The sequence below is a fragment of the Melanerpes formicivorus genome, unplaced genomic scaffold (assembly GCF_026170545.1).
Source record: "Melanerpes formicivorus ecotype bairdi unplaced genomic scaffold, bMelFor1.0.p_v2 SCAF_16, whole genome shotgun sequence".
NCBI lineage: Eukaryota > Metazoa > Chordata > Aves > Piciformes > Picidae > Melanerpes > Melanerpes formicivorus.
Genome location: NW_027142368.1, coordinates 2,260,037 through 2,284,900, shown reverse-complemented (window position 1 = coordinate 2,284,900; position 24,864 = coordinate 2,260,037). Strand labels below are relative to the sequence as shown.

The 24,864-nt window shown below is 46.8% G+C and overlaps 1 protein-coding gene across 1 annotated transcript in view; it reads right to left on the bottom strand.

Moving 5' to 3' along the window:
• The window catches only part of PRMT3 (protein arginine methyltransferase 3), a 72,311-nt gene extending 50,632 nt beyond the window's left edge, over positions 1-21,679 (bottom strand). Inside the window, exons 1-10 of the mRNA XM_068147803.1 lie at positions 21,631-21,679; positions 21,375-21,510; positions 20,664-20,746; positions 20,500-20,549; positions 18,109-18,211; positions 14,421-14,574; positions 11,569-11,710; positions 8,340-8,405; positions 5,006-5,127; positions 875-974 (exon numbers count right to left, since the gene is read on the bottom strand). Of these exons, the coding sequence (XP_068003904.1) occupies positions 875-974; positions 5,006-5,127; positions 8,340-8,405; positions 11,569-11,710; positions 14,421-14,574; positions 18,109-18,211; positions 20,500-20,549; positions 20,664-20,746; positions 21,375-21,510; positions 21,631-21,655 (981 nt within the window). The 5' untranslated portion in view covers positions 21,656-21,679. The remainder of the gene's footprint in view (positions 1-874; positions 975-5,005; positions 5,128-8,339; positions 8,406-11,568; positions 11,711-14,420; positions 14,575-18,108; positions 18,212-20,499; positions 20,550-20,663; positions 20,747-21,374; positions 21,511-21,630) is intronic.
• Positions 21,680-24,864: the final 3,185 nt, after the last annotated feature.

Here is a 24,864-nt window from a genome sequence, read left to right as displayed (position 1 = left end):
GGACTTGGGAGTGTCAGATGGTGATAAACTATACATAAGGTGGCAATGGTTGCTTACAGCCCAGCAGGCAGCCATGTGCTGGCCTGCATCCAAAGTGGAGAGCAGCAGGACAGGGAGATGATTCTCACCTGCAGCACTGCCTCCAGTTGTGGTGTCCCCAGCATAAGAGGGACATGGATTTGCTGGAGCATTGCTAGAAGAAGTCCACTATGATGATGAGAGGGCTGGAGAACCTCCCCTGTGTGCACAGGCTGCGAGAGTTGGGGCTTTCAGCCTGGAGAAAGGAAGGCTCTCGAGGAGACCTTAGAGTAGCCTTCCAGTACCTGAAGGGGGATGCAGGAGATCTTGGGAGGGACTTTGTATAAAGGCTTGGAGTGACAGGATAAGGGGCAATGGCTTGAGGAGGGCAGATTTAGACTGGAGATTAGGAAGAAACTCTTTACACTGAGGGTGGGGAGACACTAAAACAGGTTGCCCAGGGAGGCTGTGGATGCCTCCTCCCTGGAGGTGTTCAAGGCCAGGCTGGATGAGGCCTTGAGCAATCTGGGCTGGTGGGAGGTATCCCTGTCCATGGCAGGGGAGTTGGAACTAGATGATCTTCAAGGTCCCTTCCAACTGACACCATTGAATGAATTCTATGAACCTTAACTTAAAAGGCTGTGAACAAGAGGAATGAGGAGTTACACCTGAGTACCACAACCAGGACTGTCACCCCATGTCCCACACTGTCAAAGGCACTGGTGCAAGCATGACCAGGACAGAATTTTGGCTGAAACAGCATTCCTTAAATATAATTTTTCAACTTAAAACACCTGATTTGTTTGTTTTTAAAGGAAAATAACTATGCCTTGAAAAAAACATTCATGCACCTTACCATCCATTCAGATATGATGACATCCACTTTCTCCAAAGGTAGATCTACTTCTTCAATTCTTCCTTTGACTAATGTAATTATGTCCTCAAGTTTATTTAATCTGTAAGCCACAACAAAAGCAAATTAGTTTTTATGTCCAATTTCTGCTGTCAAGAGAGATTTACTGATGTCTGTGTTTTGCACTTCTGCCCCCAATAACTTTCTAATCAAGGAAGCACTAAAATGTAATATTCCTCTTCTCATATTGCAGAGGGAATGTTTTTTTAAGAGCCAAAAAACTGCAGCAGATCAGGTGCCAGACAAGGATGGCTGACAGTAGATCTGTATCCCTCCAACATGCTCTGCATGCAAACCTGTTAAGCTTCAGCAACTAGGAAAACAGAGAAGAGGACAATTTGAAATGACACTCCTTTTGACTTGGAGTTGCTTGCTCCTAGCTCTCCTTCTCTGACCCTGCAGCATGAGTGATTAGAGCCCACTCATCATACCAGGACAGCAGTGGAAATGAACTTCCTCACAGAGCTGTTTTGCACAAGTTCCTTTTTTTCTTTTATTTAACAAAACTAGCTGCAAAGTCACTGAGCATAAACATTCCCCCTAGATCAGGATTGGAATTGTTCCACAATGAAGGCATCCTTCCTACTGTGATTCTGGCCAGCATCATCTGCAGTGTCTAGCAACTGCAGTACTCAGGGATTATCTTGCATGTAGAAATGGTACAACCACCCTGTATAGAAGGAGGAAGGCCCTGGATGTGACTGAGAGGCTGAGGGAGCTGGGGTTGATTAGCCTGGAGAAGAGGAGGCCCAGGCCAACTACCTGAAGGGAGATTGCGGACAGGTCAGGGCTGGTCTCTTCTCCCAGGCAACCAGCACCAGAACAAGAGGACACAGTCTCAAGATGTACCAGGGGAGGTTCAGACTGGATGTTAGGAAGAAATTCTACACAGAGAGAGTGATTGCCCATTGGAATGTGCTGCCTGGGGAGGTGGTGGAGTCACCATCATTGGAGGTGTTTAGAAAGAGACTTGATAGGGTGCTTGGTTGCATGATTTAGCTGATTAGGTGGTGTTGGACGTGATGATCTCGAAGGTCTCTTCCAACCTAGTTTATTCTCTTCTATTCTAAAGGTTTTTGTGACAACTGCATGACAGTGAAATCACCCAATGCATAAATTCTTGACATTTATTTTTCCTTCTCTTTAGTCTTTCTTGCACTCACCATTATCACATAGAGTGGTTATGCTGACAGAGGGCAGAAAAGTATTCCCACCCATCAAAACCAAATTTATCTTTCCACTGCAGTTCTTATCTCTGCCCCTCCCCTCCCTTTTCCTGATATCTTACTCTCACATTCAGTCTGGCTTTCAGTGCAGACCAGGATCACATTAAAAATGCAATCTAAAACACAATGGCAGAATGATCAGAATGAAGAGAGGGAAAGGAAAGGGTCAAAGGGCTACTTGAACATGGGGGCTGCTGGAAAGATCAATTAAATACACACAACAGTCTTCAGTTGGAAGAGTAGCAGTTCGTCATGATTAGCATATTTAATGCTGTAAACAGAAGTAAAACCAGAAGTTCAAAGTGAGAAATGAAATGCTAAAGAGCTATCACTCACAACAGTATTTTAAGGAGGACAAAAAGAGATCTAAGGATAACTTCCTTAATGACCACATAAAAGGACATGATTTAAAATGAAAGAGGAAAAGTGACTAATTCATTACACATCTGCATAGCCTGCAGCTTGAGGGAGGGGATTCTGCCCCTATGCTCTGCTGAGGTCCCACCTGGAGTACTGTGTCCAGCTCTGGAACCCCTATTTACAAGAAGGATCTGGAGGTGCTGGAAGGGGTCCAGAGAACAGCCACAAGGATGATCAGAGGGCTGGAGCTGCTCTGCTATGAGGACAGACTGAGGGAGTTGGGGCTGTTCAGCCTGGAGAAGAGAAGGCTCCAAGGTGACCTAATTGTGGCCTTCCAGTATCTGCAGGGGGCTACAAGAAATCTGGGGAGGAACTTTTTATGATGTCAGGTAATGATAGGACTAGGAGGAATGGAACAAAACTAGAAATGGGTAAATTCAGATTGGATGTTAGGAAGAAGTTGTTCCCCATGAGGGTGCTGAGACAATGGCACAGGTTGCCCAGGGAGGTGGTAGAAGCCTCATCCCTGGAGGTTTTGAAGGCCAGGCTGGATGTGGCTCTGGGCAACCTGATCTAGTGTGAGGTGTCCCTGCCCATGGCAGGGGGGTTGGAACTGGCTGATCCTTGAGGTCCCTTCCAACCCTGACAACTCTGTGATCCTAATTGTAAGGTAGAAAAACCTCAGATAAACCAGGATAGTTTACACACTGCAGGGAAAGCTGCTGAAATGCTCTTTAGGAAGTATGCTTCTACGTTCTAGTCTAGCATAACAATGATGAATGACAAAAGTCAGGCTGTTCACTGCACTAGAAACTTTATGGGCAGCTATTGAAGGTAAGAGGCAAACATTTAGTGAATATTAAGTTCACAGTGGAACCCTGGGGAAGAATCATGCTGCTCAGGCCACTTATTCCAGCTTACTTATACAGGTGGGTTGCACTGCTTCCAGTAATTAGCATAACAGAAATCAACTCAGATCCTGGGCAAGACAGAAGCTCATGAGCACACACCAGAATCACAGGTGGCTGCACACTGCTGCAGTTGGGTTGAAGCTGCACAGAGTTGTTCAGTTGGTCAGCTATGTTCCTTTAGGAAAAGGAGGTTTAACAAGACAAATATAGATTGTTTTGGTGTCAGCTGAAGACCTGAATGTAAATTGAAGCTTTTATAGCAGAAGGTAACTACAAATGTGCAGCCTTACTGATGGTTCACTGTGCACTTCAAGTGGCAGTTCATCACTCTTAAGAGTTTTGTTTCATTCTTTTTCTTAAAGGCCTTCCCTTCTCCTCACCAAAGGCAATGTGTTGGCTGATAGTTCTATCCTCCTCTAGGTATAAATCAGACAAAAAGGACTTTTTCCTGCACTTGTTGAAAGATATAAGCAATCCTAAGTTTGTCATCTGGTGCATTAGCAAGAGAACACTACTTCATATTTGTAACTACTCTGAAGATGTCAAGGACTCCTGGGAAAAAATCCTCTTTACAGAACAGGTTTTTGTACCATAAAAGCTTTTCAGCTGCACCTAATGCTTAACATAGTACTTTTCTTCAACAGGCATTTCTTTAGCAGAGCAATTTTACAGCAGCCAAGTGAGCAGTGTTGCATCTCCAGTGTGTGAAGTGGCATCTAACCTAAAAATTCTGCCTAGACAACCCTAATTCTCTCTGACTTATGCTTGCATAAAAACTGTCACTCCCAGATTTCTTAGTACCTTCCTGGGTTCTCTTTTACACAGTTGCTTCTGCAAGAACAGTCAAAACATGAAAACCTACTCACCTCAGCTATCAACAGTCCACATTTACATTCATTTCTCTCCTCCTTCAGGCTAGGAAATCCTTTTTAAGTGTTCAGATGCCATTGCTTCATACACTCACAGTCTCCCTTAATACCCTCTATAAGTATATTACCAAAATGTGGAGTGGATCAATGAACCATCAGATGGGTGGGAAGCTGTCTAGACCATGAGCTTTGAAGAGGTGAAAGGAGGACTACCAAGTCTAACTTGTAGCTGGGTATCAGAGGCTTTCCTCAAGGTTCAGTGATAGTTCTGATACTAATTAACACCTTTATTAGTGACCTCATGGGATGGAATACACTCTCAGCAAGTCTGTGGATGATGCTGAGTTAGGGGGGAGCAGCTGATAAGCTAGAAGGTAGGGCTGCTGTTTAGAGGGACCTCAGAATGTAGATATGGGCTGAGAGGAATGTCAGAGATCCAGTAAAGACTTACACTTTAGCTGGAATGACCCCATGAAACAGTACAGGCTGGCTTCTGCTGGTCAGAAATCAGCTCTGCATGCTGTTCCTCACCCTGTCCTGACAAGGGGCCAGCTGGTGAACCAGCTGGACATAAGTCAGCAGTATGCTCCTGCAGCAAAAGTGTTTTTTGATGGTGGGTTGGTGTGCCAACACACAGCGAGTGCTAGGTGATCAGGAACTCATACCAGCATGTTAGTAAGCTTGTACAGAAGTATTCACATTGCCTACCTAATAATGTCCATGGCTTGATAGATAATTTCAGATTGGTCCACTCCAATCACTTTCTTTGCACCTGCTCTGGCAGCAAACATGGAGAGTATTCCAGTTCCACAGCCAACATCCAAAACCACCTGGAACAAACCAATGGAGGTAAAAATAAACTTCTGATCTCCCTTGCTACAATTTTTCTACACATCCTTCTCTGTCAGTGAGACACCATATGCCAACAGTAACACCAAGACTGACCACTAGAATCTGACATATGCAAGTCAAACTGCAGTTCTCTCTCTGTACTACCTTTTACAGACAGACAATGAAGCAAACTAGCTCATAACATCCATTTTCCAGATCTTTCACCAGCTTTGTAGTCCTTATCTGGACCTGCTCCAGCACCTGAATGTCTTTCTTGTAGTAAGTGCCCCAAAACTGAACATGGTGCTCAAACTTCCATGACATTATCTTTGGTAAATCATCCTGCACTGGTTAGGCCACACCTTGAGTCCTGTGTCCAGTTCTGGACCTCTCAGTTTAGGAAAGATGTTGAGATGCTGGAAGGTGTCCAGAGAAGGGCAACAAAGTTGGGGAGGGGTTTGGAACACAAGCCCTATGAAGAGAGGCTTAGGGAGCTGGGGGTGCTTAGCCTGGAGAAGAGGAGGCTCAGGGCAGACCTTAATGCTGTCTACAACTACCTGAAGGGAGGTTGTAAACAGGCAGCGGTTGGTCTCTTCTCTCAGGCAACCAGCACCAGAACAAGAGGACACAGTCTCAGGCTGCAGCAGGGGAGGTTTAGGCTGGATGTTAGGAAAAAATTCTTCATAAAAAGAGTGACTGGCCATTGGAATGTGCTGCCCAGGGAGGTGGTGGAGTCACCATCACTGGAGGTGTTCAGGAAGAGAGTGAATGGGGAGCTTGGTGCCATGGCTTAGTTAATTAGATGGTGTTGGGTGATAGGTTGGACATGATGATCGTGAAGGTCTCTTCCAACCTGGTATATCCTATCCTATCCTTCAAGGCCCCTTCCAACCCCTAACATTCTGTGACTATTTTTTTTCCAAAGGCATCATCAAATGACTCTGGGACCAAGCCCACACTTGAGAATGACCACCTCAGTTTACAAAACATTTCAAGGCAGCAATGCATCCTTACTGACAAACCTTCCAGCTTAGGAGCCATTGAGCATTCCTGCTTTGGCAGAGCAAAAACTCACAGCTGTGCTTTTAAACTTCACCTGACAAACGGCATCAAAGCAGATACTTCCATGCTCTGCACAACAGGGCTGACTGCCTTCCCTTGTAGACAATTCTCTGCCTTCTGATGATGGATACAGAGCAATGACTCTGAAGCCAGCATGAATGAAAACAGCCAGTTATCCTCAGCAGCACAGTCTGAGCTCTGCTGGGGCGTACTGGGAAGCAGGACACCTATCACGTCATACTCCAATAGGTGTCAATTCCACAACTCATTCACAGGTTGCCTGTAACTATGTCATGGCTACAGAAATCTCTAGGCTGAAGTCTTCTGAATAGGAAGTAAAAAAAAGCAACAAACAAACAAAAAACCCCAAACCCAAAAATCAGTGCTCCAGCAGCTGCTGAAATCTCACACCCACCACCATCATCTATTCTAACGCTCCACCCGTGGCAGCTAACAAAAGAGCTGAGCCATGAAAGCTGGAAGTCAGAGCCAGGAATAAACCTCTGTGAAAGAATGATCTTGATGCACAGTTGCATGAAAGAGAGCAATCACCACAAATTGGAAAAAAATCAAAACAGACACCACTTTGGACAGCTGCCCTGGTCACTTAAAAACCCAGATGGAACTCATCTAGCCTTAGGCAGGGGATAAGGGTGGAGAAAAAGGCACAGGAGAGAAAATATACAAGCTGGAACACATCTGAGGAGGGGAAAGACAAGCAGAATGATCACCAATTAGCCTAAGGACAAGGGTCTACAGCTGAAGTATTCTTGCCGTGATCACATATGGACTCTCACCAGAGATCTGGAGTAGCTGGCCTGGCAATTTGACTACCCCATAACAGAGTGCAGCACCACATCCTTCTCTGCAGTCTAATCAAAACTGATATTCTGCTTGCAGTAACAGGGGGAAAAAAATTACTTCAAATTCAGAAAGACAGGAGGTCAGGTAATGTGGCCAATTACATCAATTCTGTCAATGAACTTTGAGTAGGAAGGGACTTTTTACAAGGGTTTGTAGTGCTAAGTCCCTGGAGGTGTTCAAAAAGGGGCTGGATGTGGCACCTGAAGCCGTGGTTTCGTAGTCATGAGGTGTTGGGTGACAGGTTGGACCTGATGATCTTTGAGGTCTTTTCCAACCTCATTGATTCTATGATTCTATGACAAGGGGCAATGGCTTTCAGTTTGAGGGCAGATTTAGACTGGAGATTAGGAAGAAATTCTTGACAGTGAGGGTGGTGAGACACTGAAACAGGTTGCCAGGGAGGCTGTGGATGCCCCCTCTCTGGAGGTGCTCAAGGCCAGGCTGGATGAGGCCTTGAGCAACCTGGGCTGGTGGGAGGTGTCCCTGCCCATGGCAGGGGGGTTGGAACTAGATGATCTTCAAGGTCCCTTCCAACAGAAACCATTGTTCACAGTCTTTTAAGATTCATAGAATTCATACAAGAGGAATGAGGAGTTACACCTGAGTACCACAATCAGGACTGTCACCCCATCTCCCACACTGTCAAAGGCACTGGTGCAAGCATGACCTGGGCTGGTGGGAGGTGTCCCTGCCCACAGCAGGGATGTTGGAACTGGAGATGATCTTCGAAGTCCCTTCCAGCCTAAACCATTCTTTGAAGTCAGTGCAATCTCTCCTCACTGCAAGTGACATTACCAATTCCCAGGTTCAAGTCTCTTAACAACCCAGTCTGGAGAGTCTAAACAACAATCAATCAGCTGTGTCTGAGTTCTTGGCCAGTTCTAATCACGCAGTGCTTCTAGGATGTTTTTACTGTACCAGGCACAAATTGAAATGCCCTTAAATCCCAGTAAAGAGGCCGTCTAAGAGAGATTCTGCTTCACAGAATAGACAAGGAAGGCTCAACTTAACCCCTCCAACATAATTAATGACCATCCTGACATGGCACACAGAACAGTGGCAACAGTGATCAGCACTTCTGTTATCAGCACTTTGCACCCTCCAGCAGTTCAGCAGCACTCCACCACCTCCATAAAGCCGGAGCACGTTAAATCAAGCCTTGTCACTGCGATTCTCCATTCCCAAAGCTACCAAGTAGCCAACCTGAAGGATTTCTACCACTGGAGGGAGGGGAAAAAAAAATGCAGCAGAGAAATGATTGCATTTTCTGAGCTGTTTTACCTACCTTGTCCCTGAAGATCTGTGGGTTTTGATAGATGAAGTCTCGATAGCTTTCTGTACGCACTTTATCCTGCGATTTTAAGGATAAAAACCTGGTCATTTTTTTCTGTTGAGGTACAGCACATTGTTCCAAAAATGGATAAAGATTCACTTTATAACTTGGCCTACAGAGATTGTGTGGCTACTGCACTTACAAAGGCTCTGCAGTCACAACACTTCCCGTGCAATATTCTCTGTAGGCTTTGTCGCTGCACATGAAGTCAGCTGAGCCTCCGGAGCGCAAAGAAGAAACCAGCTTACAGCTCCCTGACCTGCTGCAGTTGGATGTTTCCAAGTTCTTAACACCACTTTCCAGGAACAGAGTGGCAATGCTGCACCAGCTTTACCTGACAGTGGTAAAAATTTGAGCCACAAGCCTGTAGAAACGTTTGTGCCATTTTGTTTTCTGCCACTGCTGTGACACACAGATTGCTCCAAAAAAGAGTGATGGATCAGATGAACCTTTTCTATTTCTGAACATGCTGCAGACATGCAAATCTGATGACAAGCTACTAACTGAACAGAACAGAATAGAACAGAACAGACCAGGTTGGAAGAGACCTTCAAGATCATCGTGTCCAACCTATCACCCAACACCACCTAATCAACTTACCCATGCAACCAAGCACCCTATCAAGTCTCCTGCTGAACACAAAGCTGCAGAGGCCATGCTGTGCAAGCCCAGTAAAATAAACACACAAACTTACCTGTAATAGAACATGACCTGAGAAGCTGGAATGTTTTCTAGCATGCAACTAAATGTTTATAGTATATTAGTGTATGAGAGCTAGCAGCATAGCTACACCTACCAGTAAGGTAAGCTATCAAGAGACTGACTCTCTTAACATGCATCAGCAGGTACACAAACTGACAGCCAAGTATAGGGCTTGGAATTGCTGCTGCAGTTCAAGTGTCAGAACAAAGCAAAAGAAAAATGAAGTGATTTTTATCTAGCAGAGTCAAGCCTATAAATAACACTGAAGTATAAAAATCCCACTGTGTACATTTAAATTGCTATTTTCCTACTGTGGCAGGCAAGAGATTTCTATAAACAACTAACACTAACCCAGAGAGTAACTAACACTAACCCAGAGAGTAACTAACACTAACCCAGAGAGTAACTAACACTAACCCAGAGAGTAACTAACAGCTTTTTTTTTCCAGGAACAAAGTGCCTTTTATTAGAATAAGATCACAAGCAGAGACTGAGAACCATGAACATGTTCATAGACAATTCCAGAGGCAAAAACTATTCTGAGGCTTGAAAATCCTACCAATCCATGCTTCAATTAAATTTCACCACACACACAAGTCCCAAAGAGACAGTGATGGGTCTGGAAGAATTGTACTTTTAAACTGATACATCATTAAGATGAAAAAAGGGGAGAGAGATCCTTTTAAACCCATCCTGGTTTACCTATGACGTTAGAGGAACTATTTTTAGTCCTTCCTCTCCATTGCAGTATATAATAAAATTTGCTGAAGTAACCAAAAAAAAAAAATCAAATCAAAATCAGAATGTTCAGCATCAATCCAGAAGGCAGTCAGCTGGAAAAGCTCTCAGCCCTACACTCTGCCCACTCACACTGCCTCAGCACTGCCCCAACTCAATCGATACAGTTCTAGCTGCCGTCGCCACTCCACGCACGGCTGCCCGAGTAAAGCGCTGTCATTCACTTCGGCTCCCTCTATTCATCAATCCCATTCTCCCACTTCCCATTTCAACCTCATGCTTTTGTTTGCTTGGTTTTAAATGAGAAGTGGTGAGGATGTTTCTTAAGAAGACAGGCAAAAAATTCTTGAGGAAGCAAATGCAGCAAGGGAAACATGAACCATTTGGCCAGTGTGAAGTAACAACTCTCTTGCCTCACCTCTGAAGCACCAGCAGCAAAGCTCACAAATTTGAAACCTCCATCCTACCACTACCAGGCTTAAGGGAAACAAAACTAAATTATATAAATAAGGAAAAAACAAAGAAAAAGGCAGGGATGAAAAATAATTTCATTTCCTAGCACACAGGCAAAAAATTCAGTGCACATGGGAGGAAAAGTAGCTGGTTTCCTACATTTAGCCAAGTCCAAAGTCTTCCTAAAAACACTCCGACAAACATGCCCTCAAACCAAGAAAATACAATTTTGGACCAATTTCCTTGTGCAGAGCTGTGTGATTTTGCTAATCAAATTTACAAAGAGAAAAGCTTCCTCATCCTATAGCCTCTAACACATCTCTAATGACATCTTTACACAACTGCAGAACCAAGCTTCGAGCATTTTTGTTTGTCTTCAAGAGTAAAATCATCTTTCTCTGTACATTCTTCTGCAGGCATCTCTGTGCTTCTGGAAAACCTGGCCCCTTCCTTTAAAGCTAGCCTCACCCCCATCCTATTTTTTAGCACCCCCATTCACATGCATTTCTACACAGGGGCCATTAAATGATTTCCAAATCAGGAAACTCCACATGCTTCCTGCACAGACTAAGTCGCTTCATAACTCTGTGTTCTCTCTTTAACTCTGTCTTCTATCTTTATCTTAGAACAACAAAAATGTTTGTGTCTTTCACAGCTATGATACTTTCTAGGAAGCATTAGGAGTCTTTGATTTCCAGGCCAATTTTAAGTTGTTGGGGTTTGTGTTTATTCAGAAGTTCAGAGGGCAGACACAGTTTTGCTTTTGAAGAGTTCAAAGCATGGATCTTTTTTTCTTTCACCTTCATCATCTACAAGGTGTACCTGATTTTTCCAGCTGTTCAATGTCATGTTACCAATACCCTGAACTATGCACAAATATCAACAACTTCAGTGTACCTAGTGCAAAAGGAAAACCACAGTATTGCAAATTCCAGTTGTTCAAAAAGCAAACTAAAGGAAACTATTCACTGTCTGTGCCATGTTTTGTCCTTTATCTTTTCAGCACCTGGGAAAACGCTGCTTTTGGCAAGGTAAGGCTGTGGTACAGATACTGCAATATATCTTCTAGTCTATCTATAAATGATTTCATGTTCCTCATGCTTCCCATGATGTAAATAAAGCTGAAAAAAACCCTCTCCTAACCCATCTCCTAGGGGGGAAAAAAATGTCATGTAGAGAAAGGGTTAAAAATGCAGCTGCTCTGCAGTACATTTATGGGCATACAGCCCACTTAGTTCCATCTTTTCTCTTCAGTCCTACTAAGACGCAGTCGAGAGGACTTTCTAACCTTTAGCATCTCCTCGTGTATCCCATAATGCCCGTAGGAGCTGAAGTAAACACCATCCTCATCCTCCTGAAGGTCTGCAATGGCGCTGGATGACGAGCTGCTCCCCACGTCTGCCTTCAGCACAAAATCCTGGGCAAATAGTCTGTAATGGGTTTGAAATACACCCTTGAGACACGTTTACGGGAGACCACGGAGAGCAGGGGGTGAGGGGGGAGAAGGGGCTGGAAAGAGAGAAGGCATCCAGGCTGCCGCGGAGCTCCGGCAACAATGGCACCAGAGTGACGTGTGCGCCAGCTCCCCCTGCCGGCTCCTCCGGCCCACTGCACCGCCGCGCTCCAGCCGGCACCCTCCGGCAAGGACCCGCAGAGAGCAGCAGCAAAACCCCGGGGACTTCACTTCTATTCTGAAGGAGGAATTATCTCTTTTGCACTCCCTAGGACAAAAGCCAGCACCACAGCGGTGAGAACGAGACGTGGTTCAGGCTGTATAACACAGAGACTGCCTCAGTGTAACAGCACAGGAACTACAACCAATGCACCACTGCAGGACTAGGGGAGGGTTGGAAGCACTTCAAAAGTAAAGCACTTGGGTGGAAACAGAGAATCACAGAACAGTCTGGGCAAGAAAGGACCTCCAAAGCTCATCCAGTCCAATCTCCCTGCAGTCAGCAGGGACACCTCCAACTAGATCAGGTTGCCCAGGGCTTTGTCAAGCCTCACCTTGAATATCTCCAGGGAAGGAGCCTCAACCACCTCCCTGGGCAACCTGTTCCAGGGTTCCACCACCCTCATAGTAAAGAACTTGTTCCTAACATCCATTCTAAATCTGCTCTTCTCTAGTTTGAAGCCATTGCCTCTCGTCCTGCCACTGCAGGCCTTTGCAAACAGTCTCTTTCTTCCTGTACCCCCCTTCAGGTACTGGAAGGCTGCTCTTAAGTCTCCCAGAGCCTCCTCTTCTCCAGGCTGCACGCCCACAGCTCCCTCAGCCTGTCCTTGTAGCAGAGCTGCCCCCCTGACCATTTTCATGGCCCTCCTCTGGATCCACTCCATCAGGTCCATATCCTTCCTATACTGAGGGTTCCAGACCTGTACACAGTACTGCAGGTGAGGTCTCACCAGAGCAAAGTAGCAGAATCACCTCTCTGGATCTGCTGGCAATGCTGCTTTTGATGCAGCCTAAGATGTGATTGGCCTTCTAGGCTTCAAGCTCACTGTCTGCTCACATACCAGGGCTTAAATTCAATTTATTACTTTGATTTCATGCTGCTTATTTTTCCTGCTCCATGGCCTTCCATCCCTGATATGCATGCTCATTTATCACAGCAGTTTTGATGACAAATACACACAAGTTAAGAGCTTCACCATGAAAACACAATTAAGAGTTGACAAGCAAACAGCTCCTACTATACCTACAATGAACTGAAAAAGCAAACATGCTTCAGCCACACAATGTTCCCCCAACATCAAGAAAACTTGCATCCCAGGCCATTCCAAAGCTCACTTTCCTAAACAGGAGCTTAATGTATAGGTGCTACATTTAACATCTCATTACCAGTGCCCCTCTTAGAGAGCAACAAACCCAGAAGTACTAGTTCAGTCCTGATGCATCACATACTTCCCTGCTAAACTAGCTTGGATAGGGAAGAGAAAGTGGTAAGGGAGCTTGTATTAAAGCTTTACCACTATCTGAAACTTCCTACTTCTGCTGGCATACAGGCACAGTCTGGATCTTGTTTTTAATACTGCTCTTTACCATGGCAGTTTGCATTCTCCTTACTTTTAAGTAAAGAACAAGATGACAAAACTCTAAGCCTGCAAAACAAGAGATTCTGTGACATGATTAAGCACAATTAGCCTGCTCTAAGGTTTAAACCCACTCTTAAATGCAGATGTCTTTAAAAAGGATTCAGCCAATAGTTCCTCCAGCCTATGCATGCAATACAAGCACCAAGTAACATCTTGAAGCTGAACTTGTGCTCTTGTCTTCTTAATTAAGAAAAAAGAAATAAGGACCCCAGGGATCAGTACTGGGTCCAGTTTTGTTCAGTATCTTCATCAATAACCTAGATGTGGGGATTGAGTGGACTCTCAGCAAGTTTGCTGATGATAGGAAACTAGAGGGGTGGCTGACACCCTTGTCAGGCTATGGTGCTATCCAGTGAGATCTGGACAGGCTCAGAGGTGGACAAAGGGGAACCTCATGAAGTTCAAAGAGTGCAGAGTCCTGCACCTGGGAAGGAATAACACCAGGCACCAGTACAGACTAGAGGTCATCCTGCTGGAAAGCAGCTCCATGGAGAGTCCTTGGGAGTCCTGGTGGACAGCAAGTTCTGTGTGGGACAGCAATGTGCCCTTGTGGCCAAGGGGGCCAATGGCATCCTGGGCTGCAGCAAGAAAAGTGTGTCCAGCAGGTCTAGGGAGGTTCTCCTCCCCCTCTACTCTGCCCTGGTGAGGCCACACCTGGAATACTGAGTCCAGTTTTGGGCTTCAAAAGTGACAGGGTTCTGCTAGAGAGAGTCCAACAGAGAGCAAGGAAGATGATTGGGAGACTTGAACATCCCTCCTACGAAGACAGGCTGAGAGGCCTAGGGCATCATCAATGTTTAACTCCATCTCTAACAGACTAATGGGAAAAAAGTCTGAAAAAGCAAAGAATGGTCTGAAGCAAAATGCAGGTTTCTGGGCCTTGTGCTTATAAAAGTCAAACTTACAGTCCCAACACAAGTCATGACTGTTATTTCAGTTACATTCTAATACTTCTTGGCATTTCTATTGTCTTTGAACATCAATATCTCATCTCACCCCAACAACATCAAATAAAAAGAAGCCTAGAACTTCAGTTTAAAACCTTACTTCATTTTCTGAAGATCATCTTGTGCTCTAGCCAAGGCTGCTTCTGCAAGTCTTGCTCTGTGTTCTGCATGTTTTAATTGTTCAAGGAGCATCACAGACTCATTTAAACCATTACAGGGCAAAATGTTTGCAGGCTCACAAAGATCTTCTATGTCTGATGAAACAAGGAGAGAAAAAACCCTCAGTCAGATGTTTCTTCACAGCAGCTCATAAGCATGTTCTCAGGGTCACTGTTTCTGTCTTTAGATGACTTGTAAAAGCAGTCTGTTTCACAAAAGCATCACTGAATTTCACAGTATCACCAAGGTTGGAAGAGACCTCAAGGATCATCGAGTCCAATCTATCAGCACAGACCCCATGACTAGACCATGGCACCAAGTGCCACATCCAATCCCCTCTTGAACACCTCCAGGGATGGGGACTCCACCACCTCCCTGGGCAGCACATTCCAATGGGCAATCACTCTCTCTGTGTAGAACTTCCTCCTAACATCCAACCTAAACCTCCCCTAGTGCAGCTTGAGACTGTGTCCTCTTGTTCTGGTGCTGGTTGCCTGGGAGAAGAGACCAACCCCTTCCCGGCTACAACCACCTTTCAGGTAGTTGTAGAGGGCAATGAGGTCACCCCTGAGCCTCCTCTTCTCCAGGCTAAACAACCCCAGCTCCCTCAGCCTCTCCTCACAGGGCTGTGCTCAAGGCCACTCCCCAGCCTTGTTGCCCTTCTCTGGACACCTTCAAGTGTTTCAATGTCCTTCTTAAACTGAGGAGCCCATAACTGGACACAGGACTCAAGGTGTGGCCTAACCAAAGCAGAGTACAGGGGTACAATGACTTCCCTGCTCCTGCTGGCCACACTATTCCTAATGCAGGCCAGGATGCCATTGGCCTTCTTGGCCACCTGGGAACACTGCTGGCTCATGTTCAGGTGGCTGTCGATCAGCACACCCAGGTCCCTCTCTGTTTGGCAGCTCTCAGCCACTCTGACCCCAGCCTGTAGCTCTGCATGGGATTGCCGTAGCCAAAGTGCAGCACTCGGCACTTGGACTTGTTAAATGCCATCCCATTGGACTCTACCCATCTGTCCAGTCGGTCGAGGTCCCTCTGCAGAGCCTTTCTACCCTCTAACTGACTAACATCTGCCCCTAACTTGGTGTCATCTGCAAACTTGCTGATGACTGACTCAACCTGTGTTTCAGCCTGGAGAAGAGGAGACTCAGGGGTGACCTTATCACTCTCTACAACTACCTGAAGGGAGGTTGTAGACAGGCGGATGATGGTCTCTTCTCCCAGGCACCCAGTACCAGAACAAGAGGACACAGTCTCAGGCTGCGCCAGGGGAGGTTCAGGTTGGATGTTAGGAAGAAGTTCTATACAGAGAGAGTGATTGCCCATTGGAATGTGCTGCCCGGGGAGGTGGTGGAGTCGCCGTCATTGAAGGTGTTCAGGAGGAGACTTGATGGGGTGCTTGGTGCCATGGGTTAGCTGTTTGGGTGGGTTGGATTGGTTGATGGGTTGGACACGATGATCTTGAAGGTCTCTTCCAACCTGGTTTGGTTTATTCTAATAATAAAGACCCCCTCATCCAGATCATCGGTGAATATGTTGAAGAGCACAGGGCCCAGCACTGATCCCTGGGGCATACCACTAGTGCCTGGCTGCCAGCTGGATGTGGCACTATTCACCACCACTCTCTGGGCTCGGCCCTCCAGCCAGTTCCTAACCCAGCACAGAGTGTAGTGGTCCAAGACATGAGCTGACAGCTTAGACAGCACAGGACTAAATGAAACACAAGAGACTGCTTAGTAGAAGAAAATATGCTAGAGTCAGAGAATGGTTTGGGCTGGAAGGGACCTTAAAGATCAGCTAGTTCCAACCTCCCTGCCACGGGCAGAGACACCTTTCACTAGCCCAGGTCCCTCAAGGCCTCATCCAACCTGGCCCTGAACACCTCTGGGGAGGAGGCATCCACAACCTCCCTGGGCAGCCTGTTCCAGTGTCACACCACTCTCACTGTCAAGAGCTAAGCTTTAAGTTATCAAAGCAAATAAATCCAGAATTCAGGCTCCTTTAAAGGCCAGTGTTTGATTACTGGTTATTTAATACATCAGACTTGCTCTGTAATCAACTGCAGACCTATCCTCTTATTTTTCCAGCTACACTGTGAGGCCAAAAGGGCTGTTAAAGGCAAAATAAAAAGGTATATACATTAAAAATTTCTTAATAACTAGACAGTAACTCACAAATTCCAGACCAATTCTTCTGGCTTTTAGAAAGCTTATGAACACATAAAACTCAAAGCAGCCTAAGCAGAATGAATCTAGATGAAATATTGCTTTGTAACTACCAAATCCCAGCCTCACCACCAGGTGCCATTCAACTCCTGGTAAATTCAGCTGGTGGTTTCAACAGGTGTTAATACATCAAACATGGTGCTGCTGTGGCTTTGGATATAGTTAGGGGTTACTGTTATTGGGCTAAGGACTTCATTCCAAACCCCACAACAAAGCAGGTGTCAATTCCTTTTAATAATAGTAGAGTGACTATTTAGCCCAAAGAATCATCTCTGCTATTAGGCAGCAGGGCTTGCTTAAAAAAGAGCAAAACTGTATTCCAGACTACACAAAGGATGGCAAAAAAATCCACAAGCCCTAAGCACCTTATGGCTTAGGTGAAAGAAAGATGCACCATCAAGTGCTAAACAGGAAGAAAGTGAGAGGGCAGGAAAAACAAGTTCAAAAGTCAGGACCACAGAATCACAGAACTGTCAGGGTTGGAAGGGACCTCAAGGATCAGCCAGTTCCAACTCCCTTGCCATGGGCAGGGACACCTCACACTACAGCAAGTTGCTCACAGCCACATCCAGCCTGGCCTTCAAAACCCTCAGGGATGAGGCTTCCACCACCTCCCTGGGCAACCTGTGCCAGTGTCTCACAACCCTCATGGGGAAAAACTTCTTCCTAACATCCAATCTGAATCTACCCATTTCTAGTTCTGCTCCATTCCCCCCAGTCCTATCATTACCTGACACCCTAAAAAGTCCCTCACCAAAGCAGACCATCTGATAAGACTATCATGAGAGAGGAACAAAGGCTGCTTGGACTGATCACTAGAACCACTAAAGTAGCAGGAATCTTCTTTCCAGCTGCAGTGTCTTACATTGAGTTGGTCCAAAATGGATTAAGATCTTTTCCAGAAGGCAGATTACTTACTCCATCACTGGAGGTGTTCAGGAAGAGAGTGGATGGGGTGCTTGGAGACATGGTTTAGTTGATTAGATGGTGTTGGGTGATAGGTTGGTCTCAATGATCTCTTCCAACCTGGTTAATTCTCTTCTGTTCTACTTATAGAATGCATTTTGGAATTAATGCAGCTGATCTTAAATACCTACACTGAGAAGCTTTAAAAGCTTCACAAGTCTTCCAGGGAAGTGCAGTGCCTCTTGGACCTCCTTAATCAGCATGCACAGCATCTCTGCTATGAGCATCCTATCCACAGCAGGAGAACAGAGCAGGGCTAAGGAAATCTCAGTCATTAAAAAACAACCTGTAACATGTGGTACAAACTTCAGAGCATGACTTAATGCCACTACTTCAGCTAGCACGTGCATTTTCTCATGGACACAAGCCAACTGAACACCAACTCTGCCAATACCACATCCACCCCACAATGCAGTGAAAACATTTATTCACCAAACTGAAGCAGGAGATCATCTTCCAGCTCTGGTTTCAAATATTCCTCTCCTTCCCAAGGCAGTGGGCTGCTGACTGAACTCAAGTATGCTCCTGTTGGTTTCTAGGCAGAAGGGAGTAAGTATATGAGCTCAATGTCCACAAAAACACCAAACTTTCAATCTCATTCAAAAAAATTCAGACAAAGATCTGCCCCTCCACCCATGAAAAACTCTCTGCTAACATCCTGTTTATTGTGTTGCAAAGGCTGAGGAAGGTATTATTTTAAACCAGGAACAGTGTTAACAGTGGAGAAATGAACTTCTGGCTTCTGTCTTAGCTCTGACAAGAAGTCCTCACCTTAGCATACTGACAACACAACCATGGTGGCCAGAGAACAGCATGATACTACATCTATGAGCTCATCTGTCCCAAGGCCCAGGAAGCTACAGGATCAAGGAACTGAGCACAAGCAGCAAAGCACAAGAGACTGGAAGAGACTGAAGGATGCTTGTAGGATCACACCACTGTCAGGAATCAAGTTTACTCAGGTGTTTGACTGTGTCAGACCCAGAACATACAACAAGACAAATCAATAAATCCAAGATACTAGCAGAGTCAAGTGTGTCTACACAAACAGTGCTTTATGGACAAGAGTCAGAAGCAGCACAGTCTCTCCTGTTTGCATCCTGCCAGCTAATACTTTGAGAAAAGAAGAGGTCAGATTCCATTCCTGTGCTTATCCTGCACAGCTAGTTAGGCCTACAATAACTGTTTGATTATTTAAGACTTGAGAATTTAAGTTAAAAATGCTCAATTACACAAGATGGTATCAAAGCTGAACCTAACTTGTCAGGGAGCAACCAAAGAAGATACTTCAGAGAAGACACAAAATATGCCCAGGCCTAAACTAAAACTGAAAATTTCATAGTAGGAGTATCATAGTATCAGTCAGGGTTGGAAGGGACCACAAGGATCACCTAGTTCCAACCCCCCTGCCATGGGCAGGGACACCCCACACTAGATCAGCCTGGCCACAGCCTCAGCCAGCCTGGGCTTAAACACCTCCAGGGATGGGGCCCCAACCACCTCCCTGCACAACCCATTCCAGGGCTTCACCACTCTCATGGGGAAGAACTTCCTCCTCACCTCCAGCCTCAATCTCCCCACCTCCAGCTTCATTCCATTCCCCCTAGTCCTATCACTACCTGAGATCCTGAGCAGTCCCTCCCCAGCCTTCTTGTAGGCCCCTTCAGATCCTGGAAGGCCACAATGAGGTCACCTGGGAGCCTTCTCTTCTCCAGACTGAACAGCCCCAACTCCTTCAGTCTGTCCTCACAGGAGAGGTGCTCCAGCCCTCTGCTCATCCTTGTGGCCCTTCTCTGGACACCTTCCAGCACCTCCACATCCCTCTTGTAATAGGGGCTCCAGAACTGGAGGCAGTACTCCAGGTGGGGTCTCACCAGAGCTGAGCAGAGGGGGAGAATCACCTCCCTTGCCCTGCTGGCCACACTTCTCCTGATGCAGCCCAGGATCTGATTGGCTTTCTGGGCTGCAAGTGCACACTGAGAGCTCCTGTTGAGCTTCTTGTCTACCAGTACCCCCAAGTCTCTCTCCTCAGGGCTGCTTTCCAGCCAGTCACTGCCCAGCCTGGATTTGCACCTGGGATTGCCTTGACCCAGATGCAGGACCCTGCCCTTGGTCTTGTTGAACCTCATAAGGTTGGATTGGCTTGTGCCCACCTCTCCAGCCTGTCAAGGTCCCTCTGGATGGCATCCCTTCCCTCCAGCCTGTCTGCTGCACCACACAGCTTGGTGTCATCAGCTAACTTGCTGAGGGTGCACTCAATGCCACTGTCCCTGGCACCCACAAAGATGTTGAACAAGCCTGGTCCCAGGACTAATCCCTGAGGGACTCTGCTTGTCACTGGCCTCCACTGGGACATGGACCCATGGACAGCCATTTCCATCACCTTTCCTGATTCTGCTATTGTTTTGGCAGAGATGAATTTAAGCATCTGTGACCTAAGGGATCATGTGCTGCCCTTACTAACAATGCAGCTCATGTCCCCAGGAAAGAATCTTTTACACCAACACACATGCAAGGACTGAGAAACTTCAGTTATCAAGAAGTGAACCCACTGCTGGAGTGAGACAGAGCAGAGCCAGAGGCCAAGATGAGCAAAACAATGTGATACTGCAAGTCTGAACATCCTCTTCTAGAAACAACAGAACTCAAAATGCAAACTTTTTTCACACCTATGTAAGCCAATCAATATCCACTTTAATTCCTAGGATTTCTTATTTCCAGATACAGAATACAAAATATCCCAGCTAATACAACAGGCAAACTGCCAGCACAGCATTTCCCATTCTCCAGACAGCTTACAGAAGTGCTAGGTGGCACACTTACCTTTAATCTAACAAAGTTTATCAGTTTCACATAGCCATAAAAATCAAGTCCTGAAAAGAAAGAAAGGGGGGTGGAGGGGGGAAATCAGAAGAGAGCTTACATTATAGGAAACAACACACACTTTACAGCTAATCGTTTACAACAAAGCAGGAATAAAACCTTACCATGTTTCTTGATCACTTCAGAGACATTAAAGTGATGCTCTGCTTTGCAGTGGGAGAATACATCTTCAGCAGAACTGAAGAACCTGCAAGTAACAACTCAGTCAGTACACAGTACTAACAGGTTCAGGAGCTGGCACACTGTTAGGAGCTAAGTGCTCTGTTCTGACCCATGAGACATAGAACACATTGCTGCCTTTAAGATGAAGAGGCATCTGCTTACGCAGGTGACTCACAAAGCATCACTCCCCTCGACTGCTAAACGTGGTGCAACAAAAGCTAATCAATACAACACCTGTGTGTGACAAAACCACAAGCTCTGCTAACTTCCAACAAGTCCTTAAAGAGTTCAGCCCAAAATCTAAGCAGCACACATCTGTGAGGCAGCCTGGTCAGCCGGATCTGCGGCATCAAAAGGAAGTTTTTGAGCTATTCACCGACAAGACGACAGAGGGAATCCAAGAAGCTTTTCATATTGCTTCAGGACCAGGACAGAGAATTATTACTCCCTGCTTTAGTCCAGATTTAACAGACGCTTAGCTCCCTAGATGCCGCACACACGATCCTAAGCCACAGAGCACTGCCACAAGTCAGTTATTCTTTATTGCCCTGCCGCGGCCGCCTCCCGCAGGCAAAGTTTGGGCTCCCGCACCCAGGAAGCCTCTCGGCCGGTAAGAGAAGCGCAGAACCAGCGAAAACCCACCGCGGCCCCACCTGTCGCAAAAGAGACAGCAGGTCCGCCGGTCCTCGGCGGTGCCTTCCCCTTCCATCTCCTCCTCTTCCTCCTCCCAGGCGTCCTCGCCATCGGACAGCTCGGGCATCTCCTCCTCGGCTGGCAGCCCGCTGGACCCTGTGGAAACCACAGCAGGAGGCCGTTACTGACAGCGCGATGAAGAAGGAGGCAAGCAGGGGAGAGAAGGAGAAGGAAGGGGAGGGAGGAAGGAAGGCGGCGCCCGCCGCAGCGGGGTACCTGCGGACGCCGCCCGGGACTCCATGGCCGCGGCCACCGCTACACGTGCGCCGCTTCCGGGTGCTGGCCCCGCCCGCACGTCGCCACGGAGGGGCCGGTCCCAAAGGGTTAGCACGCCCCCTAGCGAGGTCCTCCGGCCGCTGCGCTTGAAAGGCGCGGGAGCGGCGGGGAGTGGGGTGGCGCCACCTTGTGGGGATTCCCCTGCCGCCTGCAGGGCGCTCTCGGGAGCAGCCTTAGCCGCGTCCACGCAGGTGTCCTGGGTCACACCCTCGGCCAGCCTAAAATACAGAAGATTGATGCTCCTGCCGGGGTTGTGGTTTTTACAAGTAGCGGGGCTGCGATGGGAGAGTTAAAGGAACCAGCACACGCGTGTCGGCTTTTACACCAGGGTTAGCCACAGGCTTTTGTAACCCAGGGTCTTACTCAAATGCACAAGTTAGAAAGTGGATTATAAAAGTAAATCTACAGAAAAACAAAGCCCCCCCTCGGGCACCCGACATGGAATTAGCTATGTCAAATTAATGAATCGAAGGATCCAGCCCTGCAAAAGAGTTACAGTATTTTTATTTCATTTTTAAATAACATTCTGTACTTTTCAAGGAATCATAGAATCAATGAGGTTGGAAAAGACCTCAAAGATCATCAGGTCCAGCCTGTCACCCAACATCTCATGACTACTAAACCATGGCTTCAAGTACCATTTCTAGTCCCTTTTTTAACACCTCCAGGGATGGTGACTCCACCACCTCCCTGGGCAGCACATTCCAATGGCTAACAACTCTCTCCGGGAAGAACTTTCTCCTCACCTCCAGCCTAAACTTCCCCTGGTGCAGTTTGAGACTATATCCTCTTGTTCTGTTGCTGGTTGCCTGGGAGAAGAGACCAACCCCCACCTGGCTACAACCTCCCTTCAGGTAGTTGTAGACAGCAAGAAGGTCTCCCCTGAGCCTCCTCTTCTCCAGGCTAAACAATTTGGATCAAATCAGCTCTCTGTGAGTACATTAAAAACAACCCTTTTCTCTTCACCCCTTCAATTAGCAAGTTAGGGTTGCCTCTGCTTTGACACTTCAATTCAGGAATCCAGGACCTAACTACAGTTCCTAGCCCAAAGTTAAAATCTTGAAGCATCCAAGTACTGAGTTTTCAGCACCAAATATTTTGCTGCACCACACTACTTGCAAGGACAGACATGACAATAGTCTCCTCCCTTTTAATCTCCAGTCTTAGAATGGAATTAACCAAGTTGGAAAAGACCTTCGAGATCATGAGTCCAACCTATCACCCAACACCATCTAATCCACTAAACCATGGCATAAAGTGCCCCATCCAGTCTCTTCCTAGACACCTCCAGGGATGGTGACTCCACCACCTCCCTGGGCAGCACATTCCAATGGCCAATCTGTCTTTTTGGGAAGAACTTCTTCCTCACCTCCAGCCTCAACCTCCCCTGGTGCAGCTTGAGACTGTGTCCTCTTGTTCTGATGCTGGTTGCCTGAGAGAAGAGACCAACCCCCACCTGGCTACAACCTCCCTTCAGGTATTTGTAGACAGCAAGAAGGTCTCCTCTGAGCCTCCTCTTCTCCAGGCTAAGCAACCCCAGCTCCTCAACCTCTCCTCTTATTTATCCTAAGCAGCTCTTCTATATTATATTTCTTTAGCAGAGGCTTAGTCTGCAGCAGCACTCAATCTAGATCCATCTGTTACAGGAGCACTTCAGCTTCAATTTCCACTCAACCAAAAAGGTGGCTTCTCTGGCTTCTCTGCTGGAAAGATCCAGAGCAGGTTAACTGAATTCTGAAGTGAAAGAGAGCAGTGGCATTAGTGACAGCTTCCTCTCCCTCCATGATAGCCACATAGGACACAGGACTTGCCCTCCTTGGATGGTCTTAGACAGCAGGTTGTTGAGTCCTTGGGGGTGATATCCCCTTTCCATCTCTCCCTGCCTCTAAGTGCTCTCTAAAGAGAAGAGGTACATTAAGGCACCCTGCTTGCAATGTGCTCATCACATTTGACATCTCCCCTTCAGATGTGGGGCCAGGACTTCCAGGGCTTTGGTATTAATAATTCTCTCTGTGGTTTTCTTTTGCTATGGCCAGAGCCTGACACAGGCAGCTCTGCTGGCCAGGAGAGGCCTCTACCTGGCATTTCAGACTGGCAGGAATAACAACTTGATTGGTGCTTTTCCTGGGCTGGCTTTCAGCTTTAATTGTGCAAGATGAAAGAGGAGAAAAATGTTAGCAACATGAGGCAGGAGGGAGAGCAGAAATAATTGCAATTGCATTTAGTCAGTGATAAGAATGGCTGCTGAGCTGGGCCTGGGTGGTTTCCAAGTGCGGTGAGAGCCAGCTTCAATTTCACAGCATAAGATTTCCTGTGCCCTTAAAATAACTTTTCCCTGCCCCCAGGGTGTCAGGGGAGCTGAAGAACAATGTGTGACCCTTCCTAAAGCAGCCCCACAATGCTCAGTCCTCATCTGGGGGCTGTTTTGAGAGTGGTTGTGTCACATAGCATGGTGGGGGTTGGAAGGGACCTCTGGAGATCATCCAATCCAATCCCCCTGCTAAAGCAGGGCACCCACAACAGCTTGCCCAGGATCACAATGGCCAGGTAGGGTTGGAACCTCTCCAGAGAAGGAGACTCCACAACCTCTCTGAGCAGCCTGCTCCAGCACCCTCACAGCAGAGAGTTTTCTCCTTCTGTTCAGATGGAACCTCCTAGGTTCCAGCTTGTGTCTGTTGCCCTTTGTCCTATCCTTGGGCACCACTGACAAGAGTCTGGCCCCAGCCTCTTGCCTCCACCCTATAGCTCTTGCTGAGCATTGATCAGATTCCCTCTGGGGCTGCTCTTTTCCATGCTCAACTGCCCCATGTCACCCAGCCTTTCCTCTTCACAGAGCTGCTCCAGGCTTCTCAGGATCTTTGTAGCCTCCACTGGACTCTCTCCAGTAGTTCCTTGTGTCTCTTGAACTGGGGAGCCCAAATCTGTGCACAATACTGCAGATGTGCCCTGACTAGGGCAGAGTAGATGGGAGAGGAACTTTCATTGATCTGCTGGCCACACTCTTTTTAATGCACTCCAGGAGACCATTGACCTCCTTGGCCGTGAGTACACCTGGGTAGCTCACAGTGAACTGTCCACCAGCACACCCTGGTCCTCTGCAGAGCTGCTTTCCAGCAGGTCAACCCCTCACCTGTACTGGTGCAGGGGGTTGTTTCTTTTGTGTTGTACCAAGGC